This window comes from Erpetoichthys calabaricus, chromosome 2, assembly GCF_900747795.2.
Source record: "Erpetoichthys calabaricus chromosome 2, fErpCal1.3, whole genome shotgun sequence".
Taxonomy (NCBI): Eukaryota; Metazoa; Chordata; class Cladistia; order Polypteriformes; family Polypteridae; genus Erpetoichthys; species Erpetoichthys calabaricus.
This window is the reverse complement of record NC_041395.2, coordinates 4403607-4429298: the sequence shown is the minus strand read 5'-3', so window position 1 is coordinate 4429298 and position 25692 is coordinate 4403607. Positions and strand designations below refer to the sequence as shown.

Here is a 25692-nt window from a genome sequence, read left to right as displayed (position 1 = left end):
TCCTGGTGGTTTCGAACTTCTTCCACTTACGGATGATGGAGGCCACTGTGCTCATTGGGACCTTCAAAGCAGCAGAAATTTTTCTGTAACCTTCCCCAGATTTGTGCCTTGAGACAATTCTGTCTTGGAGGTCTACAGACAATTCCTTTCACTTCATGCTTGGTTTGTGCTCTGACATGAACTATCAACTGTGGGACCTTATATAGACAGGTGTCTGCCTTTCCAAATCATGTCCAGTCGACTGAATTTACCACAGGTGGACTCCAATGAAGCTGCAGAAACATCTCAAGGATGATCAGGGGAAACAGGATGCACCGGAGCTCAATTTTGAGCTTCATGGCAAAGGCTGTGAATACTTATGGACATGTGCTATCTCAATTTTTTTATTTTTAATAAATTTGCAAAAACTTCAAGTAAACTTTTTTCACGTTGTCATTATGGGGTGTTGTGTGTAGAATTCTGAGGAAAAAAATGAATTTAGTCCATTTTGGAATAAGGCTGTAACATAAAAAAATGTGGAAAAAGTGATGTGCTGTGAATACTTTCTGGATGCACTGTATATATTAACTAGGGGTCTCCGTCCCCTGCTCGCTTCGCTCGCCAGTTTAATTAACCGGACATACAATTTAAAGAGATTGCTATTTTTCATGGGAATTGTTACATATGTATTATTTTCACTTTTAGTTTAAAACTTCAGTTTAAACAATATTTGGAATTAACTTTTCTTCAAGATCACATTGAATTTTGATTCCGTGTTTGGACTTTCATCGTGACAACACAACGTATAACTGCCTGATGTGAGTGAATTTCGTTTCTTTCTCTCTAATAAATAAACCGACTTTTCGAATGTTTGGCTCTGTGATTTGTAAATTGTCTTTGTAAAAGCTATTCTAATGGGAAACTGTTAACGTTTTAATACGAATGGCATATCAAGCTCTCCTTTGGTGTCTAATGTCATTAGTGAAGGTGGACTACATTACCTTTCTTGTTGCCTGTTAAAATTTTACATGTCAGAATTGTTTGACCAATTTTAAACGCAACTAATCTTGTTCTATTGCATAGCCCATCACTTAGACATAAATTACACAATTACATTACGATACATCCTTCTATCTACAGTAATTCGTGTGGTGGAAGACCAGACGGTGTTAACGGTTGTAGATTTTCATGATGTTGTAAGCTGATGTTTTCATCTTCCTCACCATCACCGCCAACTGTTTCAGCAGAGTCTATTGATACGCATTTAACTAATGTGCCGTGTCACAGATTGACAATTTACTTGTTAATACGTTTGACTTCATCGTTTCTCTGTGCCATATTTAGATGAATTGCCGATTCTAAACTGGATCTTCGTAAGTGTGTGTGTGTGTGTGTGTGTTCATAAGTAAGCCCTTTAATGGATTGGTGTCTGTCCAGGTTAAGTGCCGGAATGCACCTGATGAAGGTGGTCTTGTTTGAAAATAGTTGTAAGTATGACGTGACTTGAAAGAATCTCATGGTAAAAGTCTCCATCTCACGGGTCTTCCTTCCAAAAAGTCTCATCTTGTCCTGTGGACACTTTTTGTGACTGAAGACATGGACACTTTTTGTGACTGAAGACAGATAAGAAAATTAAAATTAGTAAAAACCTTTTATTTATACATACCAGGCAAGGGTAAAATGACAGAGAAATACAGTCCTAGGACACCGCACTTCATCTGCCTCGAGCGCAGATATCCTTGCTCTTTTATAGCTTTCTAGTCTCCTGATCGTTGACCACGTAAGCAATAAAAATAGCGTCCTGACTCATTTTGTATTATTCCAATTGGTAAAGTCTTTACCCTAAAGGTATATTTTCTTGTCACACACATCATTGAAAGAAAACTTCCAGAAAGTATATATGCTTTTTGTCACGTACGCAAAACACAAACAAGTTTGATCATTCTGTCCTATTTTCTGTACTTACACACATACATTTTGTTCAATTACATCATTTTATGTTTTTACAGTCCCAAGATTTTTTTATTATAATAGAGAGAAATGTGCTAATTAGCAGTTATATGGGAATAATGTATTTGTTTTCTTTTTAACAATATTTTCATCTTGATTTTCATTCTACTTATCTAGGTGTTCTAATTGTTTAATTACTCCATCATTTACTCATTAGTGGGTCTGACGCTAAAGTAGTTACAGCCTTTGACGATTCCGTGTTGTTCGCCTGAGTGTCTGCTCCGCTCATTTGTATTTGTCATTATTAAGATACAATGAAGGAAGCAAACTGCACAGAGAAAGGGCCAAATATAATGAAAGCAACAAAAGTGAGTTAAGCATTTAAATCTATAGCAAAAATAGAAATATTTCTGAATGTCTTATAATAAATGTAAAAATCATACCGGCTAATTAAATGAGATGAGTGTGATTAGGTGTTGTCACTGATTATGAATCTGCTTGGATCAAAAACCTGCAGCCACAGGGGGTCCCCAGGACTGAGTTTGGGAAGCAGTGGGTTACAGACATGCAAAGCACAAACAGACCATTGAGAAAGTATGGAAAGCACATTTTATATTTGTACTGAAGTACTGTGTGAAACTTAATCAAATATATTTAACTCAATGGCATAGAAAAAGACAAGTGACGCATGGAAATATTTATATTACTAATACAAGAAATAGAAAAATACAGATCAACGTACACTTAGCCAGTAATCATTAGTGAAAAGATGCAGAGTTGGTGTGCCCAGTTAAGAAAGTGTTTGCGTTTGCACGAAGACCGCACTTAGCTAGTGTGACAATAAATAAAGGGTGTATGAAGTAGATGAATAAATGTGTCTCTGAATTGTGTTTATTGATTATTTGTTTAATTTTGTCCAGATTATTCCTCCAAGCACAACATGAAATACATCTTGAATTTAAAACTGGCACTTTCACTCCACAAAGGTGAGAGGGCGGGTTTATAGTGAGTGCTGTGTTTTGATTGGTGAATCGTCTACCATGGTCCTGGGACTTGTGTGCTTTCCTTCATAGACATAGAATTATTAGACGCCTCATGACCAGCATCATTGAACATCAACATCGCCGCCATATTGCGAGTGGCACTGCTGTGGAGTGAAGTAGTGGATAAAGAGGCCTCACGCATGTGCTGCTTGGGATTGTTCAAACCGCTGTACGCTCCAAACCAGATCACAGGGATTACATTTCATAGGTAAGGCTGAACAATTATTTTGGTTATATTTGGCCATTAGAAAATCCCGTTTTATAATCTTAACTTTAGCTGTGCCAGGCTAAGCTAGCAAAGCTATGCATTTATTTATAAATATTTATTTTGTGAATTTCCCCTTGGGATTAATAAAGTATCTATCTATCTATCTATCTATCTATCTATCTATCTATCTATCTATCTATCTATCTATCTATCTATCTATCTATCTATCTATCTATCTATCTATCTATCTATCTATCTATCTATCTATCTCTCTCAAGTGAGCCACCAAACAACGTTCTGGCTAAACGTATTTAGTCACAAACTATGTAGATTGTTGTTAGCTGTTAACATTTCTCAAACTTTGAAGGTTTCTCAAAGAAATCCACCTCAGGAAGCAGTGGGAGGTCAGGTAGCTCTTAGACAGGATTTTGAGAAAGCTGTCCTGTGATGTGTGCCGTGCTAGTTTGGTAACAGATGCTGTACCGGCATCATATGATCAAAGCTACAACTCGCTCACATTAAAAAACAAAGAAGGTTTGATGATTCCTTCTGAGGGTCCAGTCAAGGTGGTCAAAGTAGCTGAGCGTGTTATCTGACAGTCGACATTAGGACTAGCTGTCAATGGATCTTTGATCAATCAGTTTGTTTGGGCTGAGATTGGTTCAGATGATGTGTTTTTTCTCAAGGAGCACATTGAGAAACACACAGTTTGAAATTGACAAGCATCATTTTATGCTCATGTCTTTAGTTATGTCCGTCTTCCACAAACAAAGGCTGCACCAGCTGTGGAAGACTGTTCTGTGTCATGGATTGTAGATTCTATCCTGTATATATTTAAGTAACCACATTGTGTGTGTGTGTGAGAGAGAGGAAGGAGTGAAACGTGTTCAGAAATTATTAAGCCAATTTGTATATAATAAAATTGTTTGTGACATTGAGTGGATCATTTCACTGTTAAAAGACCAACAATGATAACTGACAGTAACGGTGCAAAATTCACAATTGGTATGCCAGTTTGAAAAGATAAGTTTTGAGGGCAGTTTTAAAATGTGTTATTGAATCGAGCTGACGGATATAAGAGGGAAGAGAATTCCCGAATTGAGGAGCACAATGAGAGACACTCGAGCTCCCATAGAACTGAGTCTGACATGCGGTACTGAAAGTCAAGCTGCAAATGAGGATCTGAGTGAGCGAGAGGAGTGTCAGTCTGGAGGAGATCAGTGAGGTTGTGGAGAGCTTTAAATGTTCAGAGCAGTATTGTGTATTGAATTCTGTAGTTAACAGGGAGCCAGTGAAGTTGAGAGAGAATCGGTGTGATATGTTCAGTGGATTTAGAACAGCAGGTTATTATCCTGGCAGCAGAATTTTGAAGAAGTTGTAAGCGATGGATACATTTTTGTGGGATACCAGATAGAAGAGCATTACAGTAATCTATACGTGAGGTGACTTGGGCATTAATCAGTACTTCAGTACTGTGTTATGTAAGAACAGGACAAAGTCTAGAAATGTTTCGGAGATGGAAGAAGGCAGTCCGAGAAATGTTACTTATATGGGAGGAATTATTTAATCCATTCATCCATCCATTATCCAACCCGCTGTATCCTAACTACAGGGTCACGGGGGTCTGCTGGACAGGCCTTCCCTGTTATACAGCGTTTCAGAATTCTGACACTTGAGAATGGACATAATGTGCCATGTCAGATCAGCGGTAGTTCACACACGCCATGACTAGAGAGCCACAGGAAAATGTACAGGTGCTGGTCATAAAATTAGAATATCATGACAAAGTTGATTTATTTCAGTAATTCCATTCAAAAAGTGAAACTTGTATATTAGATTCATTCATTACACACAGACTGATGTATTTCAAATGTTTATTTCTTTTAATGTTGATGATTATAACTGACAACTAATGAAAGTCCCAAATTCAGTATCTCGGAAAATTAGAATATCAATTAAGACCAATGCAAAAAAAGGATTTTTAGAAATGTTGGCCAACTGAAAGGTATGAACATGAAAAGTATGAGCATGTACAGCACTCAGTATTTAGTTGGGGCTCCTTTGGCCTGGATTACTGCAGCAATGCGGCGTGGCATGGAGTCGATCAGTCTGTGGCACTGCTCAGGTGTTATGAGAGCCCATGTTGCTCTGATAGTGGCCTTCAGCTCTTCTGAATTGTTGGGACTGGCGTATTGCATCTTCCTCTTCACAATCCCCCATAGATTTTCTATGGGGTTAAGGTCAGGCGAGTTTGCTGGCCAATCAAGAACAGGGATACCATGGTCCTTAAACCAGGCACTGGTAGCTTTGGCACTGTGTGCAGGTGCCAGGTTCTGTTGGAAAATAAAACCTGCATCTCCATAAAGTTCGTCAGCAGCAGGAAGCATGAAGTGCTCTAAAACTTCCTGGTAGACGGCTGTGTTGACCTTGGACCTCAGAAAACACAATGGACCAACACCAGCAGATGACGTGGCACCCCAAACCATTACTGACTGTGGAAACTTTACACTGGACCTCACGCAACGTGGATTCTGTGCCTCTCCTCTCTTCCTCCAGACTCTGGTACCTTGATTTCCAAAGGAAATGCAAAATTTACTTTCATCAGAGAACATAACTTTGGACCACTCAGCAGCAGTCCAAAGGCGAGACGCTTCTGACGCTGTCTCTTGTTCAAGAGTGGCTTGACACAAGGAATGCGACAGCTGAAACCCATGTCTTGCATACGTCTGTGTGTGGTGGTTCTTGAAGCACTGACTCCAGCTGCAGTCCACTCTTTGTTAATCTCCCCCAGATTTTTGAATGGGTTTTATTTCACAATCCTCTCCAGGGTGCGGTTATCCCTATTGCTTGTCCACTTTTTTCTACCACATCTTGTCCTTCCCTTCGCCTCTCTATTAATGTGCTTACCATACCATACCATTTTTATTTGTTAAGCGCTTAAAAACACAGCATTACAACTGACCGAAGCGCTGTACAGTTAAAACAAGCAAGACTAAAAGCAAAATATTAAAAACAAACATTAAGAGAGAATTAAAACAGAGACATTAAAAAACAGGTCAGGGGACCCAATAAAACAGAGAAATAGCAAAAAGCAAGTGGAAATAAGACAGGTTAAGAATTAAAAGCCAATGTGAAGAAGTGCGTTTTTAGGTGTGATTTGAATGTGGCGACTGAAGCGGCTTGCCTAACCACTAAAGGTAAGGAGTTCCAGAGCCTGGGTGCACAGACGGAAAAAGCCCTTTCACCACGAGCTTTAAAACGTGCCTTGGGAACGGTTAGGAGCAGCTGATCTGCGGATCTAAGAACACGAGGGGGATTGTGACGATGGAGCAAGACACTCAAGTAGGCAGGGGCTAGACCATTTAGTGCCTTATAGGTTAAGAGGAGTATCTTAAAATCAATTCTGAAGCTAACCGGCAGCCAGTTTAGGGTTTTTAAAATCGGTGTAATGTGTTGGCTTCTGCTGCTTCCAGTTAAAAGTCTTGCAGCCGCATTTTGAACCAATTGGAGTCTCGAAAGAGTGGCTTTACTAATACCATATAGGCAGGAATTAGAATAGTCGAGCCGGGACGTAATGAATGCATGGATTACTGATTCCAGGAGGTGGTAAGGCAGAATTGGTTTGAGTTTGGCAATTCGCCTGAGATGGAAAAAGCAGGATTTTACTGTGCTGTTGACTTGAGCATCCATTTTCAGGACCATATCCATTTTGATTCCAAGATTGGAAACAGACGAAGTTACTGGAATGGGAAGAAAGTCGAGGTCAAGGGGTAGGGTCTGTTTGCGGTCGGGACTAAAAACAATGACCTCGGTTTTTGAATCGTTCAGGTGAAGGAAGTTTACAGCCAGCCAGTCCTTAATGTCAGATAAGCAGTTGTGAAGAGGTTTAGTGGAGTCAGTTGACTTGAGGGAGAAATAAATTTGGCAGTCATCAGCATATAAGTGATACGAGATTGCATGTTTTCTAAAAATTGCACCTAAAGGCAGGATGTAAATTGAAAAAAGTAGTGGCCCCAAAATGGAACCCTGGGGGACACCACATGGGAGTGGGACTGATTCAGATGAAAAATCATCTAGCATGACTCTAAGAGTCCTGTTGCAGAAATATGACCTGAACCAGGATTCGAGTCGGGAGATCATGATGTCGTGGTCGATTGTGTCGAAGGCAGCAGATAAATCGAGAAGAACCATAATCACGTAGAGTCCTGAGTCCAATGCCAAAAGGACATCATTTAGGACACGTAAATGCGCGGTTTCTGTGCTGTGTTGGGGCCTAAAGCCTGACTGAAAAAGGTCCATTACCTGATGGTCCTGTAGGTGGTGAATTAATTGCTCATAAACTACTTTTTCGAGTAATTTTGACAGGAAAGGTAGTTTGGAAATTGGACGTAGATTGGAGAAGACGGCAGGGTCAAGATCAGGTTTTTTCACGATTGGATGTACAACTGCGTGTTTGAAAGCACAAGGAACTGTAGCCGAAGATAGACTACTAGTTATGATCTTTAAGACATCATATCGAATCACAGGAAAGACATCTTTCAGCAGTCTGGACGGCACCACATCGTCCGGAGAGCCTGAAGGCTTCATTGAGGCGACGATTTTTTCCAGATGGGGGAGCGAAATGGGTTCAAAGCTAGTGAGGGAGCCGTGTACAGGAACGGCTAAATCAACAGAGCCAGAAGAAGAAATGGAGATCTGGGATCTAATGTTCGTGACCTTATCCAGAAAAAACGTAAGGATCTGATTACAAAGAGCATTGGAGGGAGAAGAGAAAACAGTTGCAGCTGGAATGACCTTTTGTGTCTTGCCCTCCTTGTGCAAGGTGTCGATGGTCGTCTTTTGGACAACTGTCAAGTCAGCAGTCTTCCCCATGATTGTGTAGCCTACAGAACTCGACTGAGAGACCATTTAAAGGCTTTTGAGTTAATTAGCTAATTAGAGTGTGGCACCAGGTGTCTTCAATATTGAACCTTTTCACAATATTCTAATTTTCTGAGATACTGAATTTGGGACTTTCATTAGTTGTCAGTTATAATCATCAACATTAAAAGAAATAAACATTTGATTAAACATCAGTCTGTGTGTAATGAATGAATCTAATATACAAGTTTCACTTTTTGAATGGAATTACTGAAATAAATCAACTTTGTCATGATATTCTAATTTTATGACCAGCACCTGTATTTCTAAGTCACACACACACACACACATACTAGGACACGCGTATTTTTTTTTTTTAGAATTGTGAGACGTTGTCAAAGACGAGGTGCCATCTACACGCAAATTACCACAGCATTTAAGATGTAACGAGACATGCAAATAAGTAGCCTATTTCGGCGTTACCACAAAACATGCCAATTTATTTTATTTCCGTGCGTTTTCAACCGTAGACAACAGTAGTATTCGTGTAGTAACGTCCAAAGAATATTACTCTTTAGATAGTGTAAACAACTCAGACGGATCTGCGGAACTCAAACACCCGGACTTAGAGCGCCACCTCGGACAACTGCCGGCCGAAGAAACCCCTGACAGCGTGGAGCGGGACGTCACAATGGGGGAACTCCGGAAATGCCCTCATCATGTGATCAGTGCAGCTGGGGCTTGGATTTTTACGAGGAGTCGCATCAGGCAAATAAGCGGGCCGGGGTAAGTGAGTGGAGTGCGGGTCGAATCGGTCGGCACATTCCTGTCCATCCCCAGCTTGCCTTTTTTTTCCTCTTTTCTTTCTGGGGTGCCGATCGAAACCCACCAGCGAGCCCGCGTTTTCTCCCCTCTAGTTGTGCTACGCGTCTGCTTTCACCCTGCGTTCTTCTGTCCTGTTTCTACCCCCAAACACACCGCCACAGTCGCCCCTCTCTTTGGATATTCTGACCGCTTGGAATAGCGGAGGTTGCCTTCCCTTTTAAAAACCGCGCTTTGAGTTCAGGTTTTCTTTGTTCATCCCGTCCGCCGTGGCCACGTAGTTGGCGCTCAGCCTTCCGGTAAGAGGGTCCGTGAGGATGGAGTCGGCTTTGTGAGTGTAAAAAGTGAGTGAGAAAGAAAGAGAAAAGAATATGAAGAGGAGGAAAGGAGTGGCGAGCGGCCCGCGGTTAGTCCGCTGCAGCTGACGTTACTGTGAATCAAACGGCTGTGGAGGAAATGAAGCATCCGGAATCTGCGTGTTTGGGAAGAGCGGCCGTTTATGGTTTGTGTGCTAATCGTCCTGCGTTTCTATAGTAACGCGCAGAGCAGACGTGCCCTTTGATACACTGGAGTGTGCATTGCGGACTGGTGTGACGTGGTGGGGCGGTGGGTGACGCCGCTGTCCCTCCGCACCTCCTGGAGGTGACTGTCACCCGCGGTCCACGTGTTGGAGTGGTGTCCTGGTGTCCCAGTCTGCTCCCACCTACTAAACTTACCTTGATCAGCCCACTGGGAGTCTGTATGTGTGCGTGTCCGTGCCCTGCAGCAGACTGGCATCTCAGACTGTGATTCCTCTAGAAATCTGTGAAAGCATGCACATTTGTAATTGAATTCCAGATATAAAAAGTCAGCACACCCCTGCCAAAATTAGACTTTTTATATATCCACTGTACAATAAAGACACACACACACACACTTCAAATGTGACTGGGCAGGCGAAGGAGAGCTCGCTGACACCTTGTTGGTTTTCTTACCGATTGTTCTGTTTAGGCTCAGTCTTGAATTTCATGACTTAATTGCGTACCCTTCACTAATCTGTGCTCTGCTAACACATGCAGTTATGTTCTGTCCTTACTGTTATTTTGGAATGGGAGTCATTGCTTCAAAAATATTTTGAGATCATTTGATAGTTCATTTTAGTTCATCTGAATCCACTGTAACTGTTCTTCCTGTGCATCCTTCTTTCATTTATCATCTGCCTATTTTAAGCAGCATTTCTTTATTTTAAAAGTTTCTGCAATGTGTCTTAGTATAGAAATATGAATTCGAATTGGGGATGTTAACTAACTTTCTGGGCGTGCTGCAGTGGACACTGAATTTTTGATTTGTTGTCAACCTTTAATTTAACTCGGCTTGTTGCTTCTTATACTCTTGTGAAAAGTTTAGCGTCTGGTGATGTTAGAAAAGTATTCATCCTTAATATTTGTGCATTTCTAAAACAAAAGGTCAGATTAGTTCTTTGTGTGAGGTGAGTTAGTTTGTCCCCAACTGCCAGTGAGACTTGTCCCTGGAAGCAGTGAGAAGTGAAGCAAAGTGACTCCTTTTGTTGGTGAGCTGAGCAGATTACAACATGCAGGCTTTCATGGCCACTCAGGCCCCTTCTTCAGGTAGAAAGTGAAGTTACCTGCGTTTATATACACTAGCAAAGAAACCGGATTCTGAAACTTTTATGTGGGACATCTTTAGTGTCAAATATTAACAGATCTCTCCAACCTGAGAATCTATCTATCTATCTATCTATCTATCTATCTATCTATCTATCTATCTATCTATCTATCTATCTATCTATCTATCTATCTATCTATCTATCTATCTATCTTATCCAATCCAATCCAATCCAGCTGGACAGTCATCAGAAGGTCTCATTCGTACTTACAACATCTGAGATACACTGGGTTACGTTTTTCTTTTTCCAGTTGTAGCTCAGGCACATGAAGTGACTTGCTCGTGCTCACACAGTCTCAGTGGCCGGATTTGAACCCACAGCTTCAGGGTTTGAAGTCCAAAGCCTTTACCAGTATGCTGCACTGCCTGCCAGACTAGTTATAAATAAATATCAATTCAATGTTTGTTTAGAAATCCTGATACAGACTTGTCTTAATCATTATAAACGTTCATTATTTACACTGTTGGACACTTTGGTTTCCGTTAAATCCTTTTAAACAAATAATTCAAAATAGTCACTTTGGTACCCTCCTCTTGGCCATCCAGGTGTAAAACGTTAAAAGTTTTTGCTCTGATATTTTTGGATTCTCTACTATTGATGAGACTTAAGTCATTTATTTATTTATTTATTGTTGTTCGGTGTCCTTGAGTTCCCTGAAAGGCGCCTTGTATAAATAAAATGTATTATTATTATTATTATTATTATTATTATTTTTACTATGTTGATGAGTCAAAATGTTGCTTTGTATATTTTGGAAAATGCCCCCTAGGTTTATGTTTGGGGGGCCAAAAATTGTTTCTTGGTTTATATATGGGTGCTGTTGTTAGTAAAGGGTCTGTCTTTGGGGATTGGCGGAACAACTACTTGATGCCAAGTTCAAATGGTGTGGCAGATGCCCATATTCGATAATTGGGCTCATTTAACTGGGAGAGTCCCATGTCGATTAAACAGACACTGGGTGAGCACCTTGGTGTGTCTGCTCTGTATTTGTTCCAGGGTTAATGTCAGTCTTGTCCAATACCATCGTCCTCCTTGTATGCTCGGCACTTAATTCTTGCAGTATGTCTCTCAGCAACAACAATAAAAATCATTTGATTATACGAGTGCATCTCCAAAGTGTCGTGAGCTAATGTACTGAGAGGGCGTTTGTGAGAGAGACTCCACCTGACCCCCTTGTCGGTGCTCAATGTGCCCTGGCATGGTCTCCAGATCTGTTGTGCCATACGTGTTCATTACAAGCCCCTGGTACTTTGAGTCTTTTCATTTTGGTTTTCTCTGTTGCACTTATTTCATCCTCCTTATGATTCCTCTCTCTTTCTCTCATTAGTGCCCTCTACTAATGCTGACACACTGGGTAAATAAGTGCTAAATGGGCTGTGAGAAAAACGTCTTTATTGTTTGTCCTTCAGATGTTTCATTCAAAATATGAACAAAAATCCAATCTTTAATTAACGTTAAATAATTGAAAGGACTGCGGTGGGTTGGCACCCTGCCCGGGATTGGTTCCTGCCTTGTGCCCTGTGTTGGCTGGGATTGGCTCCAGCAGACCCCTGTGACCCTGTGTTCGGATTCAGCGGGTTGGATAATGGATGGATGGATAATTGAAAGGAAAAGTACATTTTCATTGTAATAATTTTTTTCCCCCAAATATGTGTGTCCCAATTCTTCATTTTAATTGTTTGTGCAGTGCCACTTTGCCCAGTTAATACAGCAGCTCTGAGTCTTCTCCTCTGATACTGACTGAGGTTGGAGAGTACATGGCAGGTGATCGGAGGCCATTCCTCTATGCCAGTGTCTCTCCAGATCTTTCACATTCTCCGGTCCACACCTGTGGAATTTCCTCTTCTGACCAAAACCCCATTGCGTGGTGAGCTGGAGACTTTGATGGCAGTGGCAGAACGTTGGTTTTGTGGTTGCTGGATGGCTTTGGAGTTGATTTTGTGGTGTACTTTGGATTGTTATCCTGCTGGAAGATCCATCCATGGCCCAAATCAAGCTTTTGATTTTTTTTTTATCTAATGATGATCGAAGGATACCCAGTATCATGGAATCCAAACACGTTGTCTGGGGCTTTTGGCAGATGAACAGGCCCACAACTTCAACAATCCACCACCATATTTCAGAGTGGGCACATGGTATTCTTCTGCATGTCTATCATTCCCTCTACGCCAAACTTCCATCTAGAGCGCAGCCATCTTGAAGGTTCCAGTAACGCCTGGCAGACTGTGGCTGTCTGTATCCTTTTCATTTTCTGGCTATGCTTCCAAGTGACTTGTGGTTGTGTAGGTGGCGTCTGATCAAAGGGACTTTTTAGAGACTTTCTGACCCCAAGGCCAAACTGACGTCTCCAACTGTGAATCTTGGAGATTCTTTGGTCGCTTAAACCATCCTCCTCAGTGAAGGTAGGGTCAGTATTGACACACATCCTTAACATTTCTAGTTCCTTTAAACATCCTAATGATTGCCCTGATGGTGAAATCTAAATTTTCAACCATTTACTTACAGCTGTGTATTTCCTCATTTGTGCCAATCAACATTTTGTCACACATCATTACTGTGTTCTTTGATCTGTGCCATTCAGAAGGATGACAAAGGGAGTTAAGAAGGGTCCGGCTGCAGACGTCCCCACATATTTATAACCCCGTGAAACAGGAAATACTCGCTGACTGCTCAGTTACAGTCGACTCTGTTTAAGTGCACGGCCTCTGGAGGAGATCGCACCGTGCGCTTAATAGGAGTGCAACATGTCAGTCCTGAAGGTTGACCATTCAGTTAACCCACCTACTAGCCCAGTCAAACACAATAAAATAGACAACAGTGAAGAATAGAGTGGAGACGTAGATAATACGTACATCCACATTAACTGTTCAGATACACATGTACTGTACCTGTACATCTTTAGCCTTCCCAATTCTTTTTTGATTTTCTGTCTTGCAATATCCATTCCTTGTTCTTGTAAATTCGAGAAATCTGGCTAGGATGAACGCTGTAATGTTTCGCAACAGAGACCTGACTCTCCTTGTTGTCAAGTCTGTTTAAGACTCAAGATTCGTTATTTGTCACATGCATAGTTATACAGGACAACACGCAGTGAAATGCATCCTGATCCGCCTATCAAAACTGTGCAAAGTTAGAAGAATCGGTGAGATTAGCAAAAAAAGTCCCAGATTGAAAGATAACAGTATAATAGAACATAATAAATAAGTAAAATGAAGTGAAAAAAGTTAAATTAAGTGTTAAGGTGCAATAGTGCAGTGATTATTGTGCAAAAACACGTTCAGCAAGAGACAATGATTTCTGTGCATGGGATGATGAAGTCTACACGGTAGTCAAAAGTCACGACAGCTAACTTATCACAGTTGAGTTGTAAGGCTGATCCGTAATGTCATTCGTTGCTAACAGACTTTTGTTTAATGCATTGGGAGTTCTGAGACGACATTTACACGTCCATAAGAACACGCTGCTAAACTGACTACAGTGTTCACCCAGTAACTGCACTGTAAACTGTCAGACCCCCAGTACAGTAGTGAGATTGGACATCAGCACCTGAACGATCCGCCTTCAGCCGGTCACAAGAGCCGGGCTACTTACATTGTCGCTCACTGATTACGTCGTTTGAGCGTGTCAGTCAATATCGTTGTTTGACTAGTGGACGTGAAGAGACAGTGCAGTTAACCGGAGAGAATAGCAGTGGGATCAATGATGTACGTGTGCTTATCTGAAGTTATTGCCCATTTACTTGACTTTATACAAATAAGGACCGTGCAGCTAAGTGGAGTGTGCGCTCAACTGACGTGCACTTAAGTGGAGTCCACCGTATTCCTGCTCGCTCCAATATGCCCATACACCTTTACCAGTTATAAACTGGACTGTGTTGTGAAGTTCCTGTAGCAGGCAGAGTCGCTGAACATCCAATGAGGGTTTTAGGGTAAAGACTTTGACCCTCCGTCATTGCCACAGACGAGCAACGAGTCCAGACGTACAGCCACATCGTCCACATGATCACCATGGCGAGTTCTGTCCGCGTTCTTTCTTGTATTTTCTGAGAATGGACAGAAATTGACTCCGGACAGAACACCATCACACATCTCTTCACATAGACCAAAGCTGATTGCACTTTTACTACGATGTTCAAACAGGCCCCAATAACTCCCCTTCTCAAGAAGCCCACATTTCACCCATCTGAAGTACTTAATTACTGACCCATCTCTCTTCTCTCCTTTAAAGTGTCACCTCAAAAACAAGTCTCTTTCGTTGCTCTGTAGAACCTTCATCTTGATCCTAGTAAGTCAGGCTTCAAGAGCGGCCATTCCACTGAGACGGCTCTACTCACTGTTGTTGACGTGTTACGGGTGGCTGGAGCTACCAACATGTCATCTGTCCTCTTTTTAGAACATTAGAACACTCTGGACGAGAACAGGCCATTCAGCCCAACAAAGCTCACAAGTCCTCTCCACTTATTTCTTCCAGAAAACATCAAGTCGAGTTTTGAAAGTCATTAAAGTCCTCCTGTCCACCACACGACTTAGTCTCTTGTTATCCCAAGTGTCTATCATTCTTTGTGTAAAGAAAAACTTCCTAATGTTTGTGCGAAATTTCCCCTTCACAAGTTTCCAACTGTGTCCCCATGGTCTTGATGAACTCATTTTAAAGTCACTGTCTCGAGCCAGACTGTGACAGTTCAGTGACTCCAGTGTGTCCAACTACAATTACAGTAACTGAGGAGGAGCAGCAGCCAGATCACGAAGGTGCATTGTGTTCAGGTCTCTTTGGGTTCATCTTTAATTGAATGTCATCCTTTTGTTTCCACAGAGGGGAAGAAGCGGCCCTACCTTCTCTTGTAACCGTTAGATGGACGTGATGGAGGAGACGTGCCAGATGGACATGAGTGCCATGGAGCAAAGGGCTGTAAATATTAAGGAGAAGGAGGACAGTGAATGGGAGTATGTCCACCCTGAAGACGAGCGTCCTTGCATTAAGGAGGAGGATTATGGGCATTGGACAGTGGGCATTAAGGAAGAGAGTGACCTGAAGGTTGTTATCATTGACATGGAAAAATATAAAAGTACACACTGGATCAAGGAAGAAAACCAGCAGTTAGAGGCCACCTTTCAGTCTGAAGGTCAAGATGGAGGTGGGCCAGGATTTGTCTCCACTCAGAGTAGAAACTGCGCTTTCCTGGACCATCCTGTCAGCGTGAAGTCAGACATTTGCTCTCAGCCGTCATGTACAGATCAGTTTGGAGAAGGTAAGTAAGGCACTTAAAGGAAACGTACGGGGGCTACAGAAAGTCAGCAGACTCGCTGGGACTGGGCGTTACGGCCAAAAAAAAAAAAAAAACTTGTGGACAATTTATGATTTATTGAATTATTTTAACATAGCAATCACTTTCACTTGTTCTTGAGGGAAAATAAAACAAAGTGAGAAGGTTGACCTCATTTTACAAACTGAAATACAACTGAGTCCTTGTAGGGATTTCAAAAAGTTACATTTTTCTTTTTACTTTCTCGTTTACAAAGTGTAGGGAAAATACTGAAATCATCCAAAGATTCGATGTCGACATTTTGAAGATTTAGACCTCCCTAAGTCTGAAAATACCATTTTTGGAATTGCTTCTGTATGTGTATTGTGGAACATCACCCGGACACAGACAGACAGGCAGACACGTTCAAATCACCTCACACACGTTTATTTACAGGTTGCATTATTTACAATTAGTGCTCCCAAGTCCTGGCCACGCCACACAATGCCTTCTCTTCTTCAGGCTGCCTCTTTGCCTCCTCCCAGACCTCGTCCTCTTCCACCCGACTCCAGTCCTGAATGAAGGGAGGCGGCCCCTTTTATGACCACCGGGATGTGCTCCAGGTGCCTCCCACAATCTTCTGCCGGCACTCCCCAGTGTGGCGGAAGTGCCGGCTGTATACCCGGAAGCACTCCGGGTGTCCCCGATCCTCTTCAACCCCAGAAGTGCTGAGGTCCTGGGCTCCCAAGGCATTCGGGCGCCCCCTGGCGGTGACCACGGGCCCCTACAGGGATGAGTTTCCAAGCTCTGTACCCGTGGTCCCCACAGCCGCCAGGGCGGGCGCCCCCACGTGGTCTGGGGAAGGCGTAAGCCCTCCTCTGGGTCGATCCCCCCAGCCGCCTGCGACAGTATGTAAACACGATAACTCGAGTACGCTTTCACTTCGGCCAACCAAATTTTGCATATGAGCCTTGGGTACAAAACGTCCATTTCTATAAACTTTTGGGTCATTTCCGCTAAACAGAAGTGGTACTTTACCTTTTATTCATGCAGCTGCAGAGATTGATGTATTCAACTTTACTTTTATAATAATTGTTCAATATTAGTGATGCACCGATATGGAAATTCTGGGCGATACCGATGGCCGATTTTTTTTTTTTTTTTACTCAGGTTTGAATGTTTTAGTTATGCTGAAAATGTATTCTATATTATCAAAGAAACAACAGTAGCATGTGAAACGAAGATGAACTTATTTTTATTAATTTGCTGACTTTTACGCTCTTCTTTGCTACAGATATAGGCAACCAGCACTTTCTGTGGGAGAAAAAGAGCAAGATATGGCCCGTCTCTATAGAAGAAATACAAAAAATCAGCTTAACATGCACAGTCTGGGTAACACCATGGCATTGGGTATATTAGTAGAAAATGTGAATGCATATACTTTGATATAGATTACGTTAAGTAACACTAAAATAAAAGGCCCAATGAGGCCAGTAACCCTGGGCTTAAGTCGGCTTCTTTAAAAGCACAAATGTTAGGTTTTTCTTAACAAAAAGAAACATTTCTGCCTTTTGTCCAGGAAGTCTGTTTCTCTTTTCATATCTATACTAATAAAAGGCAAAGCCCTCACTGACTCACTCATCACTAATTCTCCAACTTCCCATGTAGGTAGAAGGCTGATATTTGTCAGGCTCATTCCTTACAGCTTACTTACAAAAGTTAAGCAGGTTTCATTTCGAAATTCTACGCGTAATGGTCATAATGGTCGACAACGTCTGCCATGTTAAACTTCCTTATTTATGGCCCCATCTTCACGAAATTTAGTAGGTGGCTTCCCTGCGCTAACCGAAACCGATGTACATACTTATTTCGTTGGTATGAAGCCACTGTCGTCCGCCATATTGAACTTTCCAACGGTCTTTGTTACTTATGGGCCCATCTTCAAGAAATTTGGTACATGGGTTCCCAACGCTAACTGAATCCTACTTACGTACATATATACATCCACAGCCTGCAGCTCAGTCACTGTGTGAGGCGGCTTTGGGTCCCCCATCCCCACGTCTCCCACGTAGTTGGCTGCCTGCCTATATAAGGCCGTCCGTCGCTTCGGTCTCTTCATTCCCTTCCTTGCTTCGCCACGGTATTCACGTCTCCCTGCTGATAACTGCACCCTTTTTATTTAATCCACGGCTTCTCCGCTGTTTTATTGTTCGTTTATTACGATTATATTTATTGTGTAGGTATTTTAGACTTAGTTTACATTGTTCAGGTACCCATTTCCTTTATCGTTCCAACCGTACCCCCATTAACATGTCTATCGAGGTGATCACCATCGATCCAAGAACTGTCACTTACCGAGTGGTTTCCATGCCCGGAGATGGTGCCTGCCTTTTCCATTCTCTGTGTTACATATTGCACGGCCATATCAGGCTCACTCTTGATATCCCTCTTGAGGAACATTGTGTCTTATGTATTGAATGACTGGGACAGGTTCAAGGTGTGGACTGATGACGGTACAGGAGATAATTCTACTACACAGGAGCACTAGAAGAGTGAAATGCTTAAGCCCTTCACCTATGGTTCTGCATGTGAGTTGATGGCTACCGCTGAATTGTTCGGTTGTCGCTTTCAAGTGTACCAACATGGCCAAATATTTTACACCTTTGGACAACCGCCAATGCATCTTAAACATCTTAGATTCACAGGCGACAATTTGAGTAGTGGACACTTTGATGTTTATGAATGTTTAAACTCTCAAAAACTAGATACAAAGTTATCGTTGAAACCCATTTCAATTCAAATGCCTCCAATTTCCAGTAAGGCTCTGCTTCACAATGACATTTAATAAGTCTCAGGGACAGACCCTACAAAAGGTTGGCATTGATTTGAGGCAAGATTGCTTTTCACATGGCCAACTATACGTTATATGACCAAGCTCAGCGCACAGCTTGGTCATATTACAACCGGAGGGCCGAACTGACAACGTGGTATAAAAAGAGATCCTTAACAAATAATTATTGCTATATTTTCCCTCAGTTTCAGAAGGTTTACTTTTCTTCTTAATAAAAATTTTAAAGCAGTACTTGGCCGCTGCGAAGCGCGGGTATTTTGCTAGTTTACTATATTTGACACAACTGAAAAAAGACGTTCACTGTCCGCACTGGTCCACGGTGCCGATAGGTAGGTACTTGATCGCTGCCTTGGCCAAGGTTGGGAAGTGGGCTGCGTAGCTTTTCCAATACTGGAGGGGGCAGTTATTTCTGTAGATTGGGGGCTCACTGAGAGAGTTATTCAGCTGAAAAAAAAAAAAAGTTTACAAACATTTATTTGTATTATAATAAAAATTAACAAATTATTATTAGGTTGACTAGATATGTGGTAAAGAAAAACAGGACAACCACCGGCAGTAATAAAAACTGGTGACGCTGGGTGATATAAAGGGCTTTCTGTCTAAAGTGTGGTGCGGATGGACTTTTAAGAGATGCAGCACCAGCTGTTCCACAGTGCAACGCTTTGTAACGCAGGTGAGCCCTGAAATATCGAGAGACTGCTGTATACTTCAGGGTGATTGTTTTAAAGTAATGCTTACATTAACGCTAGAGTAGATCTTAATCTTTTACAGTTTAGACACAGGAGAGTCGTCTTTCACAAGGTACAAAACTTGACGCTGCATTCTAGCATGCAGGTGAACCTGTCCCTCCTTTTTAAGTACCCACAAAATTAAGTTCCTCCAATGTTTTTCCACAGCGACTCGACTACAATGGAAAAAACCCCAAACTGCGCCGCTGCAATAACAGTTTTGTAGGCAATCTGGCAAATTAAACTTTAAAAACCTGACGAAAAAGGCGAGGTGATGTCATTAACGTGTTCCTTTTTTCTCAGCTAATGTTTGCGGAGCAGTCTGCCCAACACACTCGCACACTGTCTGTCCCAGCAAGCCACCTCTCAGTGCTGGCTGTGAGTTTCCGAGGATACTGATTGGATGTTAGGAAGCTGCAGTGTATGGCTTGTTTTTTTTTTTATTCTGGACGTCTGATAATCCTAATTAGTATGATTATTGTTAACTAGCCGACACCTGCCGTAGCATATGGCGGTGTAATAACAACCTCAAAAAGATGTTGTTGTAGAATGTCTCTAAGTAATTCCTGCACCTTAATCCAAAAGACTCGTACTACAATCTCAGGTCTGTGCTTCGGTCTTTGGGTATCTGACAGTGCATGTAGAAATTCCGGCCAAGCAGGATTACATGTGAAAGTGATAAATAAATCAGGCTTTCCAAATTTACGTACTATGGCCATGGCATCCTGATAGTTTTGTTGCATGTATCTTGGACTTCCTGGAAATGTGGACGATAATCCTATCATTTTGCCTACACGTATGTTGTTATTTTCAGCGTTTGCTTGCAGTGCGTCTGATAGTTCAACGTGCAGATCTTGTTGATGTAATCTGAGACAGCTGAGACGCGCGCCCTCTGTTTTAACATACGCGTCTACGACGTACTGTTGGAATAATTTGCTGCTGGAGTGCAAAATACTAAATGTATTCCTCGTTGCTAATATGTACGCGTAAAATTGGCATTGAGTGGCCTTATTCGCTTGGCACTTCTTTTACTGGGAACATGTTGTAAATCTTTGTGCCAGCCAATGTCTCCGTAAGGGAATAAAAGTGGGTAAACCATAGGATCGCAATTCATGTTAAGCGTGGAAATCTGTTTACAGGAGTTGCCAATGGGATAGATGCAAATGTCCCTTTTGGCAGGCGGTTCGCCATCTTCTCCAACAAAAATTGCTGCAACATTGGCGTGACATGTCGGGGCATTGTATCGTCGTAAATCCTGCCTAGGGGTTTCCTTGAAAACCATTCGTACAGATGCTGTTGGATTGAACTGAGCGATTTCATCCATGTGTTTGTATGATTTAGCAAAGGGTTTGATGGTTCTGAGCATGGAATCTAGCTGGAGAAGTACATTTTCGCTGCATGCAGAGTTTGCTTTATTTTGTAAGTGTACTTCAGTATCTTGCGCTGTGTCAAAAACATACAACTGTCCATATCCTGGAGAGGTAGAAGCGTTAGCGTATAGTGGAGAGATTTGGTGATACATTTGCCCGTGTATTTTAAAACAGTATGGTCCGTGGCCAGGAGGTTGAGTTATCTGTGCACCCATGGAAGCAAACACTAGAGAAGAGTTGTATTCTTGAATGTGTTCACGATCATTTTTACCTTCTGATGTTTGCTGTTGTAAAGACACAGGTGGCTTCTGCAAAGGTGGTAAAGCTACTTTACCGTTGTGGCAGCCCCTCGAGTACTTGGATGGATTATAGTGCATGACATGGAAGACAACGAATAGGAATCAAGAAATGACGTGTGGGCGGGACCAGTTTTGAAGTGGAAGCAGGATGAACCAGAAGAGAAATAAATATAAGAGATAATTTTATGATTGTTATTTTAACTCGGTGGCAGTTGAATGTGGTTTTGCAGCCGCCTATGAATTTTCTTCAAGAATTCCTTCATACGTCTCCAGCAATGAAGCAGCAACATCTCTCCGAGTGTAACTCTTTTTCTCTTGTGGTTCGCTGTTGCTCTTTGCATTTCCTTCACCAGCTGACTTTTCAAGTGCTTCTTGCGCTTGTTTTTTGGTATCTCGGTCACCAAATTGATCTTTGTGCCGTGGATCAAAGACAGTAGATTGATAGTATAGTGGCTCGGAGAAGGCAACACTGAAGCGTTTTGTGACAAGTCTCCAAAAGTGTGATTTTCGTCGTCTGAACTCCAGAATCTGTCTTGTCACACTAGCTAAGCAGACTTCTAAGCTCTTCGACAGACGGAATCACATCCGCAATTCTAAATGAATGCGCGCTGATGTCGGCACGTCCCACTGAAGCATTCTTGCTGGGGTACCAAGGTCTGTCTGTGTTTCTCTCAGCCGCGTGCTTACAGTAAAATGAGTAACACTTCGCCTCCCAATGGCAAAACAGTCGGAGATGCTTCTCTGGCTCATGAAGCCTTCATTTACAGCAAGCTACGAAGTGTGAGCCTTGCAGCTTAAACTTTTAATGCCAGTTTCTTCCATTGCATTTGCCATATTGCGAGCACTGCCACGAAGCGCAACGTGCACATTACTTTTTGAAATGTTCCACTTCGTTAACGTGGAATCGAAAGCTCTATTGGCCATGAGATATTGCTGTTGCAGCTTGAAGATCTTGTTGGACTTAAAGGGGCCGCTCTTAACTGGTTCAGGTCATATCTAACTGGTAGACACTTTTCAGTGACTTGAAATTCCTCTTTTTCGTCTATTGCTCCTCCTAAATGTGGTGTTCCTCAGGGATCCATTTTGGGTCCTATTTTATTATCTATATACCTTCATCCCATTGGAGCTATTTTTAGGAAATGTAACATTTCTTTTCACTGCTATGCTGATGACACTCAGGTTTATATTCCTGTCTGCAACTCTACAACAAATCAACTCCACAACTGTCTGTCTGAACTAAGATCCTGGATGGCTAATAATTTTCTTGATCTAAATCAAAATATAATAGAGGTGCTTATAGTGAGTCCATCAGCTAAAGCCCACATTGGTCTTGGACTTCTCGGCTCTTTCTCTGTCTTTTCCAAACCTCAAGTCCACAATCTTGGTGTTACCTTTGATAGTAACCTCTGTTTTGAGAAACAAGTAAATTCTGTACTCAAGAGTTGCTTTTTCCAACTTCGTCTATTAGGTAAGATAAAGCCTTTGTTATCTTCTAGGCATCTTGAGAAAGCTACTCCTGCTCCTCTTTTATTTTTTCTCGCCACGATTACTGCAACTCGCTGTATTCTGGGATTAGCAAATCTCTGATACACTGGTTACAGCTGGTCCAGAATGCTGTCACTTGCTTTCTGGTTGGCTCAGTTACTCCAATATTAGCTTCTTTACACTGGCTGCCTGTCAGTTTTCGAATTGATTTTCTAATCTTGTTGCTAGTTTTTAAATCTTTACATGGGCTCGCTCCTGCCTATTTATCTGAATTGTGTGCTTCACACCAGCCATCTAGAGTGCAGAGATCTTCTGGTCAGTTGTCTCTTGTTGTCCCTCATACCAAGACAGGGCATTGGTAGCCTCGCCTGTGGAGCTCTTTACTTCGACACATAAAGGAGTCGTCGACAATTCAAAACGAGATTAAAGATTCATTTCGATTCACTTGCATTCCGTGACCTTCAGTAATACTCATTGTGATTATGTAACATTACTTCTATTTATTATTTACTTTATTTATGTTCATTTATTGTATTTCTATTAATGTTATTCATGTTAATTGTCTATAATCGTAAAGCACTTTGGTGACAGCATTCCTATGTTGTTTTAAATGTACTATATAAATAAATTTGACGTTGACATTGTGCAATGAAAGTTGCAGAATGAGATCTCTTTTTGCCTCAACATTTTCGTCAATCCAGTGTGCCATTAGACTCCACGTACTCATGGGCTGACCTCTGAGCATCACAGATCATCTGTAGTGAAGCTAATGCTGGTGACGTTGTTTCTTAAAAGCTCGTGGATATGAGTAGCAGTCACATCATATAATGCAGGCAGTGAGACATCTGCAGAGTATCCCCGTCTTGGAAGAAGGTACCGAGGTTCTGAACGATGTAGTAGCTGGCAAAATCCCTCGTCCTCATCTAGAGAAAAAGGTTGGTCAGTAGTTGTGCCTTTAGCTCTGGTGCTGTCTTTAGGAAACGTCTTCACGTTGAAGGGTTTGCTGTATGAGGCTAGCGTCTGATTGATTTAACTTTGGTTTTCGCATTAAGTTGCTAAACATTCTGTGTATAATTCGTTACGGTGATTCTTCAGATGGGTAATTAAATTTGTGATATTGAAAGACTGAATTCTGAAGTCTCCTCACATTATCTCATTTTTGCAGGCAGAGCAGATAGCAACTGTGTTGTCTTCATGTTTCACAGGAAAATCTGACCACACGGCTGACACGTTGTTTTACTAACGACATCTGCCCAATGAGTAAAGACCACACATAGAGCTCACGTCAGCAAAACGAGGAGACCCCCCTTTTTTTTTTTTTTTTTTGTGAGCGTATGGCGCTTTGCTTACATGCATGTTTTTCTGCAGCTTAATGTCTGCCTCACCGAACAATGAAACCAACATTTGATTATTTAGTGAACTGACAATGTTGATAAGCCCGAATTATATTGGTTGGCAGTGTTGGTTTAAATGTACACATCTGACTGATTTCAATGTCGTCATTTTTAATGAACATCAGCCAATAACAATACAGTTTCCGATATGTCGTGCATCTCATTCAATATATCATTCATTTGATTTGATTTGTCATTAATGGTTCTTTAATGCACATAATATAAAGACAGAATCCTTGTCTTGTGGTTTACACCTTAAATATCCATCCAAATATCTGAGGATATGAGAAAGCTGAGGGGAGACCACTCCTGATTTTTTCCTATGCGAAAAGGTTCAAAATGTGAAAACTTTGTAGACATTTCTGTCCTTTTTTGTTTTTGTAATTTCTTTCTTTTTGCTTTATTTTTATTTGCAGCCCTCATTCTTCATCCCTGTGGCCTCTACGTTCTTTTCATTTCACTTACGTGGGCCTTTTCCTTAAACTCTGCCGTCACTTTTCATTACTTTTTTTGCAGCCCCCTCTGCTCTTTCTTATACCAACGACACGCCTCCCACAATCCCACAGGTGACTTTTTCTTCAAACCGCTCACAATGCACACCTGCCAGCTTCCCTTCCCTCTGCTATAACTTCAGGTTTCAGTAATGTGTCGCCTGTTGAGGAGTCCAAGTGCACTCTGATGGCTTTCCAACTTCATGTTAACAACACTTTTCGCTAAATTCTCCTTAATCCTACACTTTCTTACGCTTGTTTTATTTTCTTTATTGTACGTATAGTTCATGGTGCAGCTGACTCGAGTTGTATGGATTTACAGATTTTATGGACTCCACTTTAACTGGGAACAGCTGAATCTGTGGATCACGGGACAAGACCTACGAACATTTCTTTATACCTGGCAATCTTGGAGCCTGGGATGTTTGTCTCCTTGATTATATTTGCTTTGCTGGTCTGCTCTCGATTCATTTTACAGTACTCTACGACTAAGAACTGATCTGATGTTTATCTGCCTGGGTTGTGGCTCCGGGGTGATCACGCCTGTAGTACCCAGCGTTACTGTTTGTGACTGTGTATTGGAACCTCCAAATCCTGCTACCTCCTCCAGCTATGCTTTCTGCTGCTTTGCTATCGCCGCTCATCTGTGCCACCGCTAACCCCCCCCAACCAGTCTCACCGGCTCTGCTCCGCTGTGCTGCTTCTCCACTGCTATCAGATAAGTATCACTCAGTATGACGCTAAAATACTCTCATGACAAACTCCTTCATACTAAACAGTTTGTTCAGAGCAAATGGAACATCCTAAAAGACACCAGTATTCTGTGGCACCAGAAATCTGTACATCGCGGGTCAGGTCACCGCCACCACTGAGCTGCGAATGAAAAGACCACCGGCAGCATTTGCTCAGGAATATGCTGTCCTTCTCGTGGCCCTGGAAATAGAAGTATCAGTGTGCCAAATTTACATTATGTGGAAATAAACTCCAATCACAGCTCTGTGCAAAAAGAAGCCTCATTAACTAACAATGCACTATTTAACTCGAGGTCTCTTAATGGCAAAGCATTGGTGCTGTCAGAACTCATCACTGACACCAAACTTGATATTCTGTGTTTAACGGAGACTTGGCAAAAACCAAACGAATTTACTTTTTTCACGGAGGCGACACCTCCCGGGTTCACTTTCCAAACAGAGCCTCGCAGCTCAACACAAGGCGGTGGAGTCGCAGTAATTGTCAGAGTGGAGTTAAACATCAAATGAATCCCAATTGACTGTCTATTGTCTTTTGAGTGTCTGGCTCTTAAA

The 25692-nt window shown here is 41.9% G+C and overlaps 1 protein-coding gene across 2 annotated transcripts in view; it reads left to right on the top strand.

Annotated features, from left to right (window-relative positions):
• The window catches only part of LOC114669399 (gastrula zinc finger protein XlCGF26.1-like), a 43789-nt gene that overhangs the window by 5624 nt on the left and 12473 nt on the right, over positions 1 to 25692 (top strand). The window contains exons 1-2 of one of the 2 annotated variants that reach the window (XM_028825613.2): positions 8741 to 8826; positions 15341 to 15776. In XM_028825613.2, coding sequence (XP_028681446.1) covers positions 15380 to 15776 — 397 coding nt within the window. In that variant the 5' untranslated portion in view covers positions 8741 to 8826; positions 15341 to 15379. Of the gene's footprint in view, positions 1 to 8740; positions 8827 to 15340; positions 15777 to 25692 lie in introns of those variants that run through there. The other variant, XM_028825614.2, reaches the window with a different exon arrangement.